This window comes from Neomonachus schauinslandi, chromosome 3 (genome assembly GCF_002201575.2).
Source record: "Neomonachus schauinslandi chromosome 3, ASM220157v2, whole genome shotgun sequence".
Classification (NCBI taxonomy): domain Eukaryota; kingdom Metazoa; phylum Chordata; class Mammalia; order Carnivora; family Phocidae; genus Neomonachus; species Neomonachus schauinslandi.
Genome location: NC_058405.1, coordinates 184020706 through 184037081, shown reverse-complemented (window position 1 = coordinate 184037081; position 16376 = coordinate 184020706). Strand labels below are relative to the sequence as shown.

Below are 16376 nucleotides of genomic sequence, written 5' to 3'. Positions count from 1 at the left end.
GTCACTGTTGTGAAATAAAAATAGCCAGCTACTAGATTTTTACTGCCAAGAGTGAACACCCAAACCATGGAGGGAGGCCTTATGACTCCCACTTGAGATTCCCATCCCCTTCGGAGGTGGGTCAACTCAGACTCCAGAACTTACAAGGCAGGAGGGGCCTACAAATAAAAAGCCTTGCTCATCAGACTAAAATGGTTATGTTCAAGAATTCTGGGATTTTGCCCCATTGACACCTCGGCTTTCCATGACCCTTCCCAGCCCTATGTAGGGGCTATGGCTATGTGCCCGGCTCGTGACTCCTCCCAGAAACAGACCTGTTTGTCTCTCATGGGGAGAGCCACATCACAGGGGACTTTGTCCCTGACTGCTCCCAGGATACTGATCAGGCCTTGAGCCCCTCTGGGGGCTATGGGTGGTGCCTCAACACCATCCACACTTCAGCTAACAGACCAGCTGACTCTGGCCACACCACTGTGGCCCTAGAAACTCATATGTGTCAGGAGCATGACTGAACCACTAATAGTCTGACAATGGCGTGCCCTTTATCAAAAAAACTACGTCCAATGCACTGATTGTCTGACTCTATGTCCCTCATCTCCTCCTGTCCACCCAACTCGGGAAGGCTCCTTCGTCACTGAAGGCAGCTGTCCTCAGAAAGGGATCAGCTCCTTCTTGCATCATGATCAGGATAAAAGTGGTGGGGGATTAATTGTGTTAGACAGACAAGTTCTGGAAATTCAGGACTCTGTTCTGCTGCTCTTGGAGATGATGCCTCATTGCTTCCCCTACCAGTCTGGAAGGCAGAGCCTTCAGAGAGCCTAGGGGATTCAGATTTATTTCTGATCTGATTACATTTTATGAAAATGCCTTTGCCCCACTTTTATCTGACCCTCTGGATAAAATGTCTGAGTGGGAATAGGAGATCATTTGGAAAGGAGATGAAGTTACAGCCACTGAAACAGTACACACAGATTTTGCGCCAGTAAAGGAAGAGCAAAAATCCAGACATCTGAGGAGGGAACCCATAAAGCCTTGTTGGTACGGTGAAGGGAAAGCATTAATAATATCTGCCTTGCAGAACTGCCCTGAATCCTACCTCCAGAGAGAAACCACCCGGGTACATATCTCTTACCACAGACATGGTGAGTCTACCATTCTGCATCAGACATGAAAAAACAGGATAGGCCCCAGTGTCTGCACATCCCATGCAGGATTCCTCTAGACATCATCCCTATCCCGACTCTCAATCCCTGGTCGGGGGGGTGGGCAGGGGAGGCAAATGCCACTTGGTCGGTGTCATGGACAAAGAGGGCAGATTGGGATGGACTCTCCTCAGGAAGTGCCCCCCCAAATCAAGGACTAGGTGCAATGAATGAAACTGGGAGCTCTAAGGGGCCCACGCTGGAGGCACCATCCATCTTCCCCTGCTTGATGTATGTTCCATTAGGGGACCTCAGCAATTGTAAATGCTCCCCTTTCAGGGCCACCATGTGTGCCCTTGGAATTGCACTTCTTGTGTAAAAGCCAGGCATTCACTTGCCTCCTTATGCAAACATGGTAAATTATAGCTTAGGGTGGTCATTAGAGACCTAAATCATTTATGTTTTATGAAATGTTTTAAATACTGCATGTAACAAATTGAATGGATTTGGTCCTAGTCCACACTGGTCAAATTAATCAAAATGGATGATGGAGTGGTGTCTTCATGGACAAATTTGCCAGAATCTGCTGCGTGAGGTGAATTTGTTGGGAGGCAATTTTCCTTGGCATTTCCACATGCCTCAAATTATCTTTGCAAGGTTGTTTGAATAACAAGCACCCTTGGAAGCCAGAGATAATGTAACCCTCTAGGTCAGAGAGCGATTTGTTTACTGACCTATATAAAATAGAAAACATCTCCCTCCTCTCCCCAGAGGAGATTTGCTTAAGTTCCAGCTAATAAGATAACGTCTCCCTCAGGGGTAAGGTTTGAGCAGGTTTGCCAGCAGCAACCTTCTAAGATCGAGGTTTCTGAAGTGTGGTACTCCTCAGCTTGAGCACAGCCTGTGTGTGGCACCTCACCCCCAACAAGGATTTTTGGGGAAAAGAACTAATGCACCTATCCCATATCCCAGACATTTCATTCCTAGGTATTTATACAAGGGATCTGAAGGCATGAGGCCACAGAAAGACTTCTACAAGAATGTTCCCTGCAGCTTTTTCATATTAGCAAAGAACAGGAAACACTTGCAGTGTGTGCCAATAGGGGAATATATATGCAAAATTTGGTATATTCATATAATGTGTGATACTTTGCAATTGAAAACAAACAAAATGCTGGTATATTCAATAATGTGAATAAATCTGAAAAATATTATGCTGAGTTCAAGAAACCTTACACCAAATGAGAACATGCTCAAAAACCTCACTTATTTAAATTTTTAAAACAAGCCAAACTAACTTGCCAAGAAAACACAGAGAAGTGGTTCTGTCTTATGAGTGACAGGTAAGGATATACCAAAGGGCATAAAGGTTCTTTGCAGGGGGATGGTCATGTTCTGTATCTTGATAAGGATTTGGATTATACAGGGGAATGCATTTATCAGAAGTCATCAGATGATACACTTAGTATTTGTGCATTTTATTATAAAGGTTATCTCAAGAGAAAAAGAAAAGAACTGAAAACAAATAATGAATTCTAGTTAATGATATGCAGGTTGAAGTATCTGGGGGGAAGTGTACTGATGTCTGCAACTTTGAGATATTTCATACTTGAAGATGGGTTAGTGAAGTGGATGAACAGACAAATGGATATATGGTTGGAAACACGATAAAGTAAGAATGGTATAATGTTAATTATGAATCTGCATGAAAGTATCTTGGTGTTTACATAAAATTCTCCCAAGTTTGGGTGCCTGGGTGGCTCAGTTGGTTAAGCGACGGCCTTCGGCTCAGGACATGATCCTGGAGTCCCGAGATCGAGTCCCGCATCGGGCTCCCTGCTCGGCGGGGAGTCTGCTTCTCCCTCTGACCCTCCCCCCTCTCATGCTCTCTCTATCTCATTCTCTCTCTCAAATAAATAAATAAAATCTTTAAAAAAAAAAATTCTCCCAAGTTTTCTGTACCTAAACTTTCCACGATTCAATCATGGCAAAAAGAGCTTTGGAAAGAAAAGAAAGATTATTTACCAAGAAATGACACAATAAAAGAAGAATTTTCATCCACCACACAATAATTTGAGAAGACAGTACTGTAATCACATTACTGTACTGAGGAGGAGTAAATGGCAACTTAGAATTTCTAATCTTGCAAAAAAATTCTATCAAGGCAAATTTGCAAATATAACACTTGGAGAGTCTGCCACTTAGAGACCACTCACTAAAAGAACCAAAAGGATTAAATTGGCTGGGTTGCCTGGGTGGCTCAGTTGGTTGGGCGACGACCTTCGGCTCAGGTCGTGGTCCTGGAGTCCTGGGATCGAGTCCCGCATCGGGCTCCCTGCTTGGCGACGAGTTGCTTCTCCCTCTGACCCTCTCCCCTCTCATGCTCTCTCTCACTCTCTCTCTCAAATAAATAAATAAAATCTAAAAAAAAAAAAGAATTAAATCAGCTGAACCAAAAAAAGAGCTCTTTCCCATCTTGCAAGATGGCAGGTGATAAAGTGGAGATGCTGGAAACAAAGGAGAAGAAACAGGAAGCCAAGAAGGCTAATGCTAGTGGCATGGTTAAGAAGGCTAACTGACCATAATAAAAAAATTAAAAAAAAAAAAAAAAAAAGGGGAACCTCAAGGCTAAAACACCAAAGGTATTTAAAGTAAAACACAGAATAAGGAAAAACTGGCAAATACACAATCACGTGGGAGAATTGAACACATCTCTGTGCAAACCCAGAAGAGTTTAATTTAGAAGATTTAGATGACAAAGTTGTGCTTGATAAAGATGTGTATGGGGAGAAGCTAGAGCCCAACGTACACTATTTTAAAGTGGCATAGAACATTTACAAATATTGACCATACATTAGTGTGCAAAGGAACTTCCACCAAATTTTAAAGAACTGATGAGGTCAGTTGTTCAGACTGTGTTCCAGATATGCATCTTCCATTCCTATTTAACTAATAGAATACCTGCGCTACTGAAGACGTCAATGCGTCTGTATAAAACACCCTAGTTCCTAACCTCCCTTTCAAGCTCTCATGGCTACCAGCTTAAGATCTGATCAGGAAGGTAAGAGCAGGATATTGTTGTGGGAGGAGGGGAACTCTAGGAAAGCTTCTCACAGAAGAGACCTCTGGAGGAAGGTGTTTTTTGCTCTTCACCCTTTTCCCCTCTGTTGGCCTAACACATTGACACACAGCTGGAGCTCAGGAAGCACTTTGGACAATGGCATGATCCTTTTTTTATTTTTAAAGATTTATTTATTTATTTATTTATTTGAGAGAGAGAGAGAGAGGGAGAGTTGGGGGAGGGGCAGAGGGAGAGGGACAAGCAGACTCCCCACTAAGCAGGGAGCCCGATATGGGGTTAGTGTTCGATCCCAGTACTCTGAGATCATGACCTGAGCCGCAGGCAGACGCTTAACTGACTGAGCCACGCAGGTACCCCCGGACAATGACATGATCTTGACAGTGACTGAATTGAAAGACAGAAGAAGCTCCAAAGTGAAGGGCTTAAAGTAGTCCAAACAAATTTGAAAAAGAAAAACAAAATGAGAGGTCTTAAACTACCAGATTTCAGCACTTATTATAAAGCTATTGTAATTGAGATGGTATAGTATTGGCATAAAGATAAGACATACAGTTAAGTAGAAAAGAAAGTCCAAAAATACACCTAAACACGTATGGGCAACTGACTTAAAACAAGGATGTCAAGGTAATTAACTCATTAATTCAATGCAAAAATGGTCTGGAACCACTGGATATCTGAATGCCAAAAAAAAAGAAAGAAAGAAAGAAAGAAAAAAAGAAAGAAAGAAAGGAAGGAAGAAAGAAAGAAAAAGAGAGAAAGGAAGAAAGAAAGAAAGAAAGAAAGAAAGAAAGAATCCTTACCTCATACCATATGCAAAAATTAACTCAAACTGGATCACAGATCTAAATGTAAGAGCTAAAAACCATCAAAGTTCTTGAAGAAAATATGGTATCTTGAGCAAAGATTTCTTAAAGAGAACTAAAAAGTCACAGATTATAAAAAATACTGTTAGACTTCAAAATAAATTTTGCTCTTTGATGCTGCTAAGAAAATGAACAGAGAAGCTACAGATTGTATGGTATATAACAAACAAAGGACTTGTATCCAGAATATATTAATAACTTTACAACTAGGAAATAAACAACCCAGATAAATATCGGTAAAAGATTTGAATAGACACTTCACTAAATGAGATCTATGTGTGGCAACCAAATACATAAAAAGATGTTCAGCACCATTACTCATTAAGAAAATGCAAATTAAAACTATGAATTACCATTATACACCTATGAGGATAGCTAAAATTAAGATTAGCAATACCAAGTGTTGGTAAATATATGGAGTAATGGGAACTTTCATACATTGCTCATGGGAATATAAAAAGGTACAACAACATAAAAAATACTTTAGCAGATCCTTAAAATGTTGAACATGTACTTATGTTCATATGACCCAGTAGTATCACTCCTATGTATTTACCTAAGAAAAATTAAATCATATGTCCACCTAAAGATTTGTATGCACATGTTCCTAGAAGCTTTATTTGCAGTAGCCAAAAACTGGAAACAACTCAACATCTATCAACAGGCGAGTAGATCTGTGGAGTATTCATATAATGAAATACTTCTCAGAGGTAAAGATGGAGTAACTAATGATACACATACCAGCATGGATGTGTCTCAAAAGCTTCATGCTAAATGGAAGAGCCACATATTGAAAAACTGTATACTGTCTGTATACTGTATGAATTCATTTATATGAAATTCCAGAAAAGATAAAACTATAGTGATAAAAACAGATCAGCTGTTGTCAAGAGCCAGAGGGTGGGAAAAGGGACACAGGTCCACTGGATGATGGAAATGTTACATGTGATGATCGTGGTGGCATTACATGACAGAACACATTTGTTAAAACTTATCTAACCATCCCTTAACAGTGATGACTGCTATTGTATGAAATTATATCTCAATAAAGCTGATAAGAAAAGTAAAACTGTGCAAGATCTACAGAAAGAAAACTAAAACTTTGAAGAACATAGAACATGAGCTGAATAAATGTGTGATTCATTCTCCTTCGATTCTACTCAAATTAATCTGCAAGTTCAATGTATTTTCAATCAGGGTCCCAACAGAACTGGGGAGGGATTGGGGGGAAATCTTGACTGATCTTAAGACTCATCCACACTGAGCAAGCCAGGATTACTGAACTTCTGACATCTCTTTTCTGATGCTCCTCCCTGCACTTTTTACTTTTTCCTTGCAAAAGAAAATATAATGAGTAGGAATAGGAAAATATACTTGAGAGCTTTGTAATTAAACCAATCTGCTATGCATTAGAAATAAACAGATGAATGTTTCAGAGTAGAGTGCACCCACAGATCCACAAATACAAGGAAAGGCACATAAAAAGGGCATTTTAAGTCATGAAGAAAAAAGCACTGGGGTTATTTCTTGAAATTATTGTCTCACATCAAACACAAAAAGGTGAATTATTATAGATTTAAACATTAAAAAGCATTAAGTACTTCAGGTATTCTGGAAGCAGATATAAATATTTTTAAAATTTTGAGGTGGGAAATATCTTTGTAAGTTTTAAGTATAACCTAGAAAACATAAAGAAAAAGCCTGACAGGGTTTACTACATAAAATTTTCCAACTGCCTTAGAACAAAAGATAATACAAACCAAAAAGAATAGCATCAAACAAAACTAAATAATAACATAGATCGACAAAATGTAATATATATATATAGTCCTATGCTTGTTCAGCATGGTTAAAAAAAAAAAAAAAGAAAAGGCCAGCAGGATTGTATCACTAGCAAGGCACATGTACCAGGCATTTTTAGGAGAAAAAAAAATGACCAATAATAACTGAAAAATGCTCAACCACAACAAAAATGAAAGCAATGCCAATTAAAACAGGAATGAAATAAAAATTTTTACAGGTAAAATGTTAAATGTTTGTAGTGTCTTGTGTATGAAATACTGACTTAAAGAAAATCTGACAGTATGAATAGATTTATTTAGATTTATGATAAAATTCTAAATGTGTTAATATATGCATAATGATGTAATGTATGGTGATTAACATAACATAATAATAAAAAAATAAAAAATACATGCATAGAAAAAATCTGTAAAGATATACATTAAAGTTTACAAAGATCATATATATATATATATTTTAAAGATTTTATTTATTTATTTGACAGAGAGAGCGAGAGAGCACAAGCAGGGAGCAGAGGGAGAGGGAGAAGCAGGCGCCCTGCCGTGCAGGGCGTCCAATGCAGGGCTCGATCCCAGGACCCTGAGATCATGACCTGAGCCGAAGGCAGATGCTTAACCATCTGAGCCACCCAGGCACCCCGATCACATATTTTTTTAATATTTAAAGATTAATTTATTATTTGAGAAAGAGAGTACGAACACACTTGCACATGCACGTTAGGGGAGGGGCAGAGGGAGAGGGAGAGAGAAACCCAAGCAGACCCTGAGCTAAGCGTGGAGCCCGACCTAGAGCTTGATCCCACAACCCCAAGATTACTACCCCAGCCAAAACCAAGAGTCCAATGCTCAACCGATTGCACCACCCAGGCGTCCCGACAAAGATCATATATGTAAAAATAAATAAACAAAATAAAGATGGGAGCATTTTGAAAAATATGTCAATTACTATTTTAAAAGATATAATCTAACCATATAAAGGTGAAATATTCCTTTTTTAATTTTTTTGGTCTTATGAAAAGTGTTAGTTCTCTATTGCTGGTGTAATAAATTGCCATAAACTTTGTGGCTTAAAACAAAGCAAATTTATTATCTTATAGTTCTGAAGGTCAGAAATCTGAGACAAGTCTCATAGGGCTAAAATCAAGGTGTCTACAGGGCTTTGTTCCTTACTGGAGGCTATAGGGGATAATCCATTTCTTTACTTTCTCCAACTTCTGAATGCTGCCCACAATTCTTGGCTCACTGCCCCCTGCCTTCATCTTCAAACCAGCTACACTGCATTGCTCTGATCATTATCCCATCATCACATATCCCTTTCTCCACAGCAGGAAAGGGTTTCTGATTTTAAGGACCCATGTGACTTAATTGGGGCCACCCACATTATCCAGGACAATCTCTCCATCTCAAGATTCTTAGCTTAATCACACCCTCAAAGTCTCTTGCCATGTGAAGTAATGGGTTCCAGGTTCCAGAAATCAGGACATGGACGTCCCTGTTTCTGTTGATAGAAGATCCTTAGGGATCATAGCACTCTCGTGTATGTCATGGGGATCTCCTCCATTAGACAGACTCTTCCACAGATCTTTCCTATACAATCATGTATCTATTTTTTACTTTTGCTGACATGGCCGAGGGGATCTTACTTAATCCCTTCACATACTTAATCCCTTCAAAGAACCTTTTCCTTGTGACTGAATACTCTGACCGTTCACTACTTCTGGCGCATTAGCAGAAAGTTGGAGGGCCATACTCTTGGTTATCACTATAGACCACACTTTTCCCAACAGTGAAGCTCCAAATTTTAGCACCTTTTGCAGCTTGGAAAGGCTGAGAATTTTTCAAATCATCAAGTCCAGATTCCTTTTGCTAAGCAGTTCTTCCTTCAATTTACCTCTTTCCCCTTACATTTTACTATGAGCAGCAAAATGAAACCAGTTGCACCTTTATCACTTTGCTTAGAAACCTCCTTAGCTATTTATCCAGAAAGTTCGGCCTTCCACATTATCAGCAGGACAGAATTTTGCTAAGCTTTCTGACACTATATGCTAAGGATCTCCTTTTCTCTAGTTTCCAAAAACACGTTCCTTGTTTCCTTCAGAGCCTTCACCAGTGACACCTTGAACTTCCATATTTCTACCAAGTCTTCATGATGATTTGCATGTCCTCTAAGACAAAATAGGCTTTCTCTACCATGTTCTGCACGTCCAAGCTTTCTCTAGCAGAGTCTTCAGCCCCATATTTCTAACAAACTGCTCAAGGCAATCTAGACATTTTCTATCATTCCACTTAAAATACTACCCTCTGCCCACTGTCCAATTCCAAAGCCATTTCCACATTTTTAGGAATGCGTTACAGCGGCACAACACCTCCAATAACCAAAGTCTGGATTACTCTTCTATTGCTGCCATAACAAATGACTACAAATTTAGTGGCTTAAAACAACATAAATTTATTATCTCACAGTTACGTTGATTAGAAGTCTGACAAGGGTCAGTAGGCCTTCATTCCTTCTTGGAGGCTTTACAGTAGAATACATTTCCTTGACTTTCCCAGTTTCCAGAGGTCATCCATATTCCTGGTTCCTTTCCTCCATCTTCCTCCTCCTCCAGTCAGCAATATGGTATCTCTCTGTGACTATCGTCCATGGCCATCCCCCTCTCTCCACAGACAAGAACAGCTATTCCATTATATTGAGTGTACCCAGATAATCCAGAATAATATCCTCTTCCAAGGTCCCTACCTTAATTACATCTGTAAAATCTCTTTTGCTATGTAAGATAATAGATAATACAAATTCCAGAGATTAAGATATGGACATCTTTGGGCAGACATCATATTATTATCACTTACTATTGTAAATAGTAATAATGCAACTCTAGCATTGAAAACCTCATTTTTAACATCGAAAGCAAGCAAAATCTTAGGCACTCTTACTTCTCTTCCTCTTGAGTTTTCCTGAAGAAGAGTTGTTTCCAAGATCCACAGTATCTGGAGAATAACAGGTGAGGGTGAGGAAACAGAAATTAATAAATAAAAGTTACAAATTTTAGGATTATTCATACTGCAGAAGACTTGAATTTGTAAAGCTGTTTGGGTTATCATTTCTCTCTTCTTTCTAAAGGGACTAAAAACCTACTGAATTGAGAAGTAGGAGTCCAGGATGGGCTCTGGGTCTTCCTTTGTTTCTCAACAGTACTTGGAAAAACACTGAAATACCTGTGTACTTCAGTTTACTCAGGGATATTTGTCTAGGTCTTAAGATTTTTTGTGAGGATTAAATAAAATCTTACAGGCAAACATTTACAGGAAATCATTAGATAAACCAGCAACACGCTAGAGGGCATCCATCAAAAATATGTGCTAGGTTAAGAATAGTCTTTCCTCCTGACAAGTAAGTGGCATCACTAGTTGTCTTTTGAGATTTTTCTAAGGTTGTGACAAAATGACACTGTTATCTACTAGCAGAAGTATGCTTGGCTTTCTCAGGCTCCACAGAAGATTGGGTGTGACAGGGATGGAAATCACTGTATAAATACAAGACTTTATTATTAGTAGACTAATGTAGTAAACATGATACTGCTATCTTTATTAGTAGACTAATGTAGTAAACAAGATACTGCCATCTTTAAGAGCGTATTTCTACTACATCACTCAGGTATAATCAGCAGGGCCCATCCTGTTAAACGCAACTTTATAATGATCTCTTGCCTCTCTACTATTCCCAAAAGGGTCAGGTCAAGCAAAGCAGGGAACAGGATACTGGGATGGACCAGATCACCTGCCACCACCCTGCCGCTAGAGTCACCCCCATCCCTCGACCCTCCAGTAGCCTTACCCATCGTGTCACGTGCTTGGCTACTTGCAGTACTTGCTTCTGGACCTTCTGGCACATCTTTTGAGGAGCACATAACACAGGAACACTTCTTATTTCCATATGCTGGTAGCTCAGCGCCTGGGCCAAAATTGTGATGTATGAAGACTTTCGTTTACCCCAGGGATCCCCCTTTCTGTACCCTTCTTGATCTCCCCTTCTCTGCTTCTTCCTCTGAAATCTTCCATTGACCCTCCCCATCTCTGGCCTTTCCTTTAAGTCTCCCTTTTTCCTCCCTTGTCGGTTTCTCTTTATCAGCCTCTGTTTCTGTTTTTTATTATTCTTTTAAGTCATAATTACCTTGTCCATCATAGGTTGGTAGGCTGGAAATAAGCTCTTCTGATTCTTCCTCTCCATTCATTTGGAGAGTTTCTAGTTCGCCAGATACTAAAGAGAAGCAAGAAAATTACAGTCCATGGATCCTGAGAGTGATGAGGGAAGAATTTCTGGTGCTCTTATGCTGCACCCTGATATTCTGAGCTAAAATGAACTGCCTTCTGGGAGAAGACTACACCTGCTCTAATAATCACAACCTAGAGCTGCCAAAGCCATGCTTTCCCCATCTTTTGTACCTCATTCTGCTTTCTTTACTCCTACTTTTCTACCTGTAGCCCTAAGAATAAAGTAAAAAGATCTTACCCTTCCAGGAAAAACCAACCGTTCTTTGAAAATTGTAAAAAGTAATTACCAGAACGGTTTTTAAACTCATCCCAATTGCCCCATCACTACTTACATCACTAACCACATTTAAAGCCAGCCAATCAGTGACAGCCTTACACTTCTGAAAATCAGCCAATCAGCCACACTCCAGAAAGCCTATGTCTATACTAAATGATAACCTAGTTATAAACAGTCCCCAGGTCTGAAAGTCTGCAGTTCCTGAACTACAAGCTTCCTAAAACTCTACCTAAAAGCAATTTCCTTTTTAAAAGAACTATGTCCTGTAAATACCATACCTCCTTCCACCATGCACCTTGCTTAGCATGCAATAAATCCTTCCTTTAGCTTCAGAGATGGCATGATGGTCTATCCCTCCAAAAATGGATTTCCCACCAACCCATCTTGAAGACTCTTGTTTAGCAATGTCTTGTGGGATCCTTGGGCCAATAGGTATAAATCCACTGCCTCTGTTGCCCAACTCAGATTGTCTTCCTGATCAATCCATCTCAACAACGACTTGAACTCTGACTTGTTTCACTGAGTTCTTATTTCTGAATTAATCTTATTACTTAAAGATGTATATGCAATTAGACACAAAGTAGTTAGACATTTTGGTTTGGAGGTGCAGCATTTAACAAATATTCTGTAATATTTTTTATTCTTCTACTCTTTCATTTACTCGTACTTTTGTTTATTTTTCAAAAGTTTTGTCTTATGTGTTTGATTGCTCCTGATTTCTTGTGCTTCTTGAATGTTAGAAGAAAGTGATCCAAAGCAAATAACCCTGGAGGGTTAAATGGTTAAATGGAGGCATAACCCTGATAAGTCCCCTATCTAAAACTAATTAATGGATGTGGGTCCATTAAATAGTAGCTAACTTGTGCAAAGATATTTGGTCACCCTTGGTCTTGAATCCCTCACCAAAACCTCTTGTCAATTTGTGAAACAAAATCATTTTGTTTAGCATATAACCTGAGGTCAACTACTATCATGTAATCAATCATATGTTCCCATTGCAGTCTCTGCTCGGTGGATGAACCCATTACTCCATTCACTTGCAGGACACCATTCACACTAAGGACTGCATGTGGTGGCCTCATTGTTATTTGTCATGGTTGTGTCTTGGCCAAAGCTACAATCTCCCACTGACAGAACTCCACTTCCTCTTTGTACTCTCAGAATCATTCTTGCACTTATTTTAATAAATGGCAAAATTTCATCAAAGGTAACTTTGGGTTTCAAAGGGGAACTCTGGACATGTCAAAAGTAAACAGTGCTTTTGATAGTATTTCTGCAAGAGAGAGAAAGATGACCAAAAGTTCCCATGTCCCAACCAGTAACTGCTACTTTCAGACCATCATCTAACAGTTTCTTTTCTTTTAAAAAGTCCCTATAAACTTAATAGGAAGGACTTATTCTGTAAATGAAACTACCAGATTAAGGGGCCCCTGGGTGGCTAAGTCGGTTAAGAATCTGCCTTTGGTTCAGATCATGATCTCTGGGTCCTGGGATCAAGCCCCACGTCATGCTCCCTGCTCAGCGGTGAGTCTGCTTCTCCCTCCCCCTCTGCCCTTGCCCCCTCCTCCTGTGCTCTCTCTTTCTCTCCAATAAATAAATAAAATCTTAAAAAAAAAAACTACCAGATTAAATGTACTAAAGGAAGAATAACTTTAGAATTCTTGGAAAATTCTCCTACACATAATCAATTTATAACTGATCTGAACATTAGTATGTCTACACTATGCATGATTCAAGATCTGCAGGCAATCAACAAAGTAGGTATATCTCACTTCTCTGTAGTGCCTAACCCAATTACTATAACTCTTTTCTAAAGCCAGATTCTTTTCTTTAATATATTTATGCTCAGCTTTGTTTAATGTCCCATTTGATAAGAATAGCTTATATTATTTACTTGGGAAAGTCAATGGCTTGTCTGGACTGTTATTTTCTAGAAATATACTTAAGTCTCATTGTAGTAGGCAGAATTCTCAATGTCCACTCAAGATTTCCTTCCCTGACTCCAGGGACTGCAAATATCATGAGATATTACCTCCATTTTTAGGCAGAGTTGATGTTAAGAAAAAGAGGCTATCAACATGAGAGATAACCAATGCCGGTGAGGATGTGGAAAAAAGGAAACCTTGGTGCACTGTTGGTAGGATTGTAATGTGGTATAGCCACTATGAAGAACAGTATGAGGGTTCCTCAAAAAACTAAAAATTAGAACCGTCATATCATCCAGCCATTCCACTTCTGGGTATATATCCAATGGAAACAAAATAAGTATGTCAAGGAGATATCTGTGCCCCCATGTTCATTTCAGCATTGTTTACAATGGCCAAGACATGGAAACAACCTAAGTGGCCATCAACAGATGAATGGATAAAGAAAATGTGGTAGACAGATATATATACACACAAAATGGAATACTATTCATCCATTGAAAAAAAGAAGGAAATCCTGCCACTTGTCCTCCCTTACCTGATCCACTTTCTGGTGGCAAGCTCAAGTCTTCCTGTGGTTCTTCTTCATCACACATTTCTAAACAGGCACTGCTACCTTCTGCTGAACAGAATAAAATCCCTTAGTGGATCCAGCATATGACCAATAGAAACCATAGCAGGAAACCCACCCTAATAACCAAGGTGGCTCAGGTATCTTCCAGGTGGGAATGTCCCTGCCCTCAGACCCTCCTGCCTTAGAGTTCACCTGACCTGGGAGTTAACATGGCTCGTGTCACTATCACCAGAGGCTGAGAATGGTCTACCTCCCTCCCTCCCTTCCCATACACTAATTCTCTCTCTTTTTGATCCTTTTCACTTGGCTTCACACATTTCTTCTGTATGTATAAGTGAAAGGGAGCAGTGGAGAAGGGGAGAAGAGAGGGGAAATTTTCCTCCTTGTAGACAGAAAAAAAAGATTTGGTTAGTGAAATGGGAACTGAAATCATACTTACCTTCCCCATCACATAGCAGTTGCCTGAGCACCTCCTCTGGTTCTTCTTCACTGATCATTTGGGGAGCTTCAGGATCACAGGACCCTGAAGGGAAATAAGGAAATGAGCTGAGCCAGGATGTTCAGAGCACAGGTGAGCTGCCCTTTGGGAAAAGGGACATCTGGTCCAAGGACCCCACCTGAGATCCAACGAGCCCTCCTTCCCCTGACTCTCCTACTCTCTGCTTCTCCATTTCCTTCTCATAGATCTCTCTCCAGACATTTCCTCATCTGCACTAGGAGAATATTTGTGCATCCTTGATTTTGTGGGCTCCACTCCCCTGACTTCTCCCATCTCTTTACTTTTCTATTTTTTTCCCCTCAATGGTGATATTAATCTTTTCTTTCCTGCTTATTCCTCCTAGCTCTGTTCTTCCAGGTCTCTCCAATCCCTAAAACAGGGTCCATTCCTTCTGTCACTGTCTCTCTTGATTTCTTCCCCTTCCTACTGGCCTTCTTTATCTGCTAAGTGGAAGTTTCTCTGCTTTAGGCCCTGTTCTGCTCCCTCTGGGAGCCATAGATCTCCCCTTGGACTCTTCTTACATGTGACCATGTTGACCCCTGCTAGCCTCACACAGCCACTATCTGCAATGAGATGCTCAGGGCATGGGTCTCTGCTCTTCCTCCTACTTAATCTTAGGGAAAAACAAGTATCCTTCATCTGTGCTTCTATGTCTTTCTTTAAGGAGGAATAACAGCAGTTTCCCTAGCTAAGTCCTAAAGATTTATGAGGAAATCTCACTTACCAAAGTACTTTGAAAAGAAAAAAAGCACAAAATAATCCAATAACCTGACGACAAAAATGTGACAAAAACTATAATTTGGGCTCAAAACCCTTGATCTTTCCTTCTGACAAATAGATCACAGAACCATGTTTTGTTTGAAGCCCACCCAAGGTTATGACAATATAATAATAATATTAAGCACTAGATACATACTTAACTTTTATTCTTTATAGAAAATAAGAAGTAGGCAGAGGTTAAAATCACAATACTGAGTCCTTCCTATAAATAGACATAAAGAATGTGAAAGAAAAAAGACACTGTCTTTGCCAGTATTTATCTACCACAACATGAAGAGGGAATACATCTGTTCTAACAATAAGGGCCATGCTGTTCAGCTCTGAATTCAGCTGCCTGATATCCTGCAGCCCAGGGCTGGCAATCCCTTCCTTACCTCGCCCACATGTTGGTGGGGAGCTCAAGGCTTCCTGAGGCTCTCCTTCATCACTGGTCTCCCAGTAGGCATTGCTGTGCTCTGCAGAAAGGAATGAAATGCCCCAGTCATCTCAGTACACAATCAGGGGAGATCATGGTGGGAAAACTCATAGTGAGGACATGGGACACTCAGGTATCTGCTAGGTGGGACTGTCCCTGTCCCAAACCATCTGGTCAATCTCTGGGCTCACCTGGCCTGCAGATTGACTCACTCCTGTTGCCATCACCAGAGCCTGAGGACCATCCACCATCTTCCTCCCCTCATGTACACCTAATTCTCTCTCTACTTCTTCCCCTTTCTCATTGCCCCTCTCATTACTTCTGTCTCTGCCCTTATCTCTTGCTGCCAGTGTCTCTAGGTGCTTCTCTTTGTTTGGATGTGTTTCTGTCTCCTTTTCTTCTCTTTCTCTCTTGCACCTCTGACACTCTTTAGTGTCTTTATTGCCTTTCCCTATCTCACTCAGTTTTTTCTTGCTCCCTTTCTTCTATGTTAGGAGAGGTATCCCTAAAATAGTACTGTAGAACCTGATCAGGAGATGGGATAAGGAGCAGACTAGGTCAAAGCAACACCACCAAACACAGGGAAAATTGTTCTAAGGCCCACATATAAAAGAAAGATCAGAGCAGTGCAATCACTGAAAATATTTACACTCTCATGAGAGATGAGGCAGAAGCAATAGACTGGTACCCCATGGTGAATGGGAGACACACAAGACCACAGGAAGGACAACTGATTTAATCCTAA

At 40.1% G+C, this 16376-nt stretch overlaps 1 protein-coding gene across 1 annotated transcript in view; it reads right to left on the bottom strand.

Annotated features, from left to right (window-relative positions):
- Positions 1-16376, bottom strand: part of LOC110591562 (nuclear body protein SP140-like) — a 62132-nt gene that overhangs the window by 17754 nt on the left and 28002 nt on the right. The window contains exons 10-15 of the mRNA XM_044913444.1: positions 15591-15671; positions 14377-14460; positions 13902-13982; positions 11061-11147; positions 10725-10841; positions 9824-9877 (exon numbers count right to left, since the gene is read on the bottom strand). Coding sequence (XP_044769379.1) covers positions 9824-9877; positions 10725-10841; positions 11061-11147; positions 13902-13982; positions 14377-14460; positions 15591-15671 — 504 coding nt within the window. The remainder of the gene's footprint in view (positions 1-9823; positions 9878-10724; positions 10842-11060; positions 11148-13901; positions 13983-14376; positions 14461-15590; positions 15672-16376) is intronic.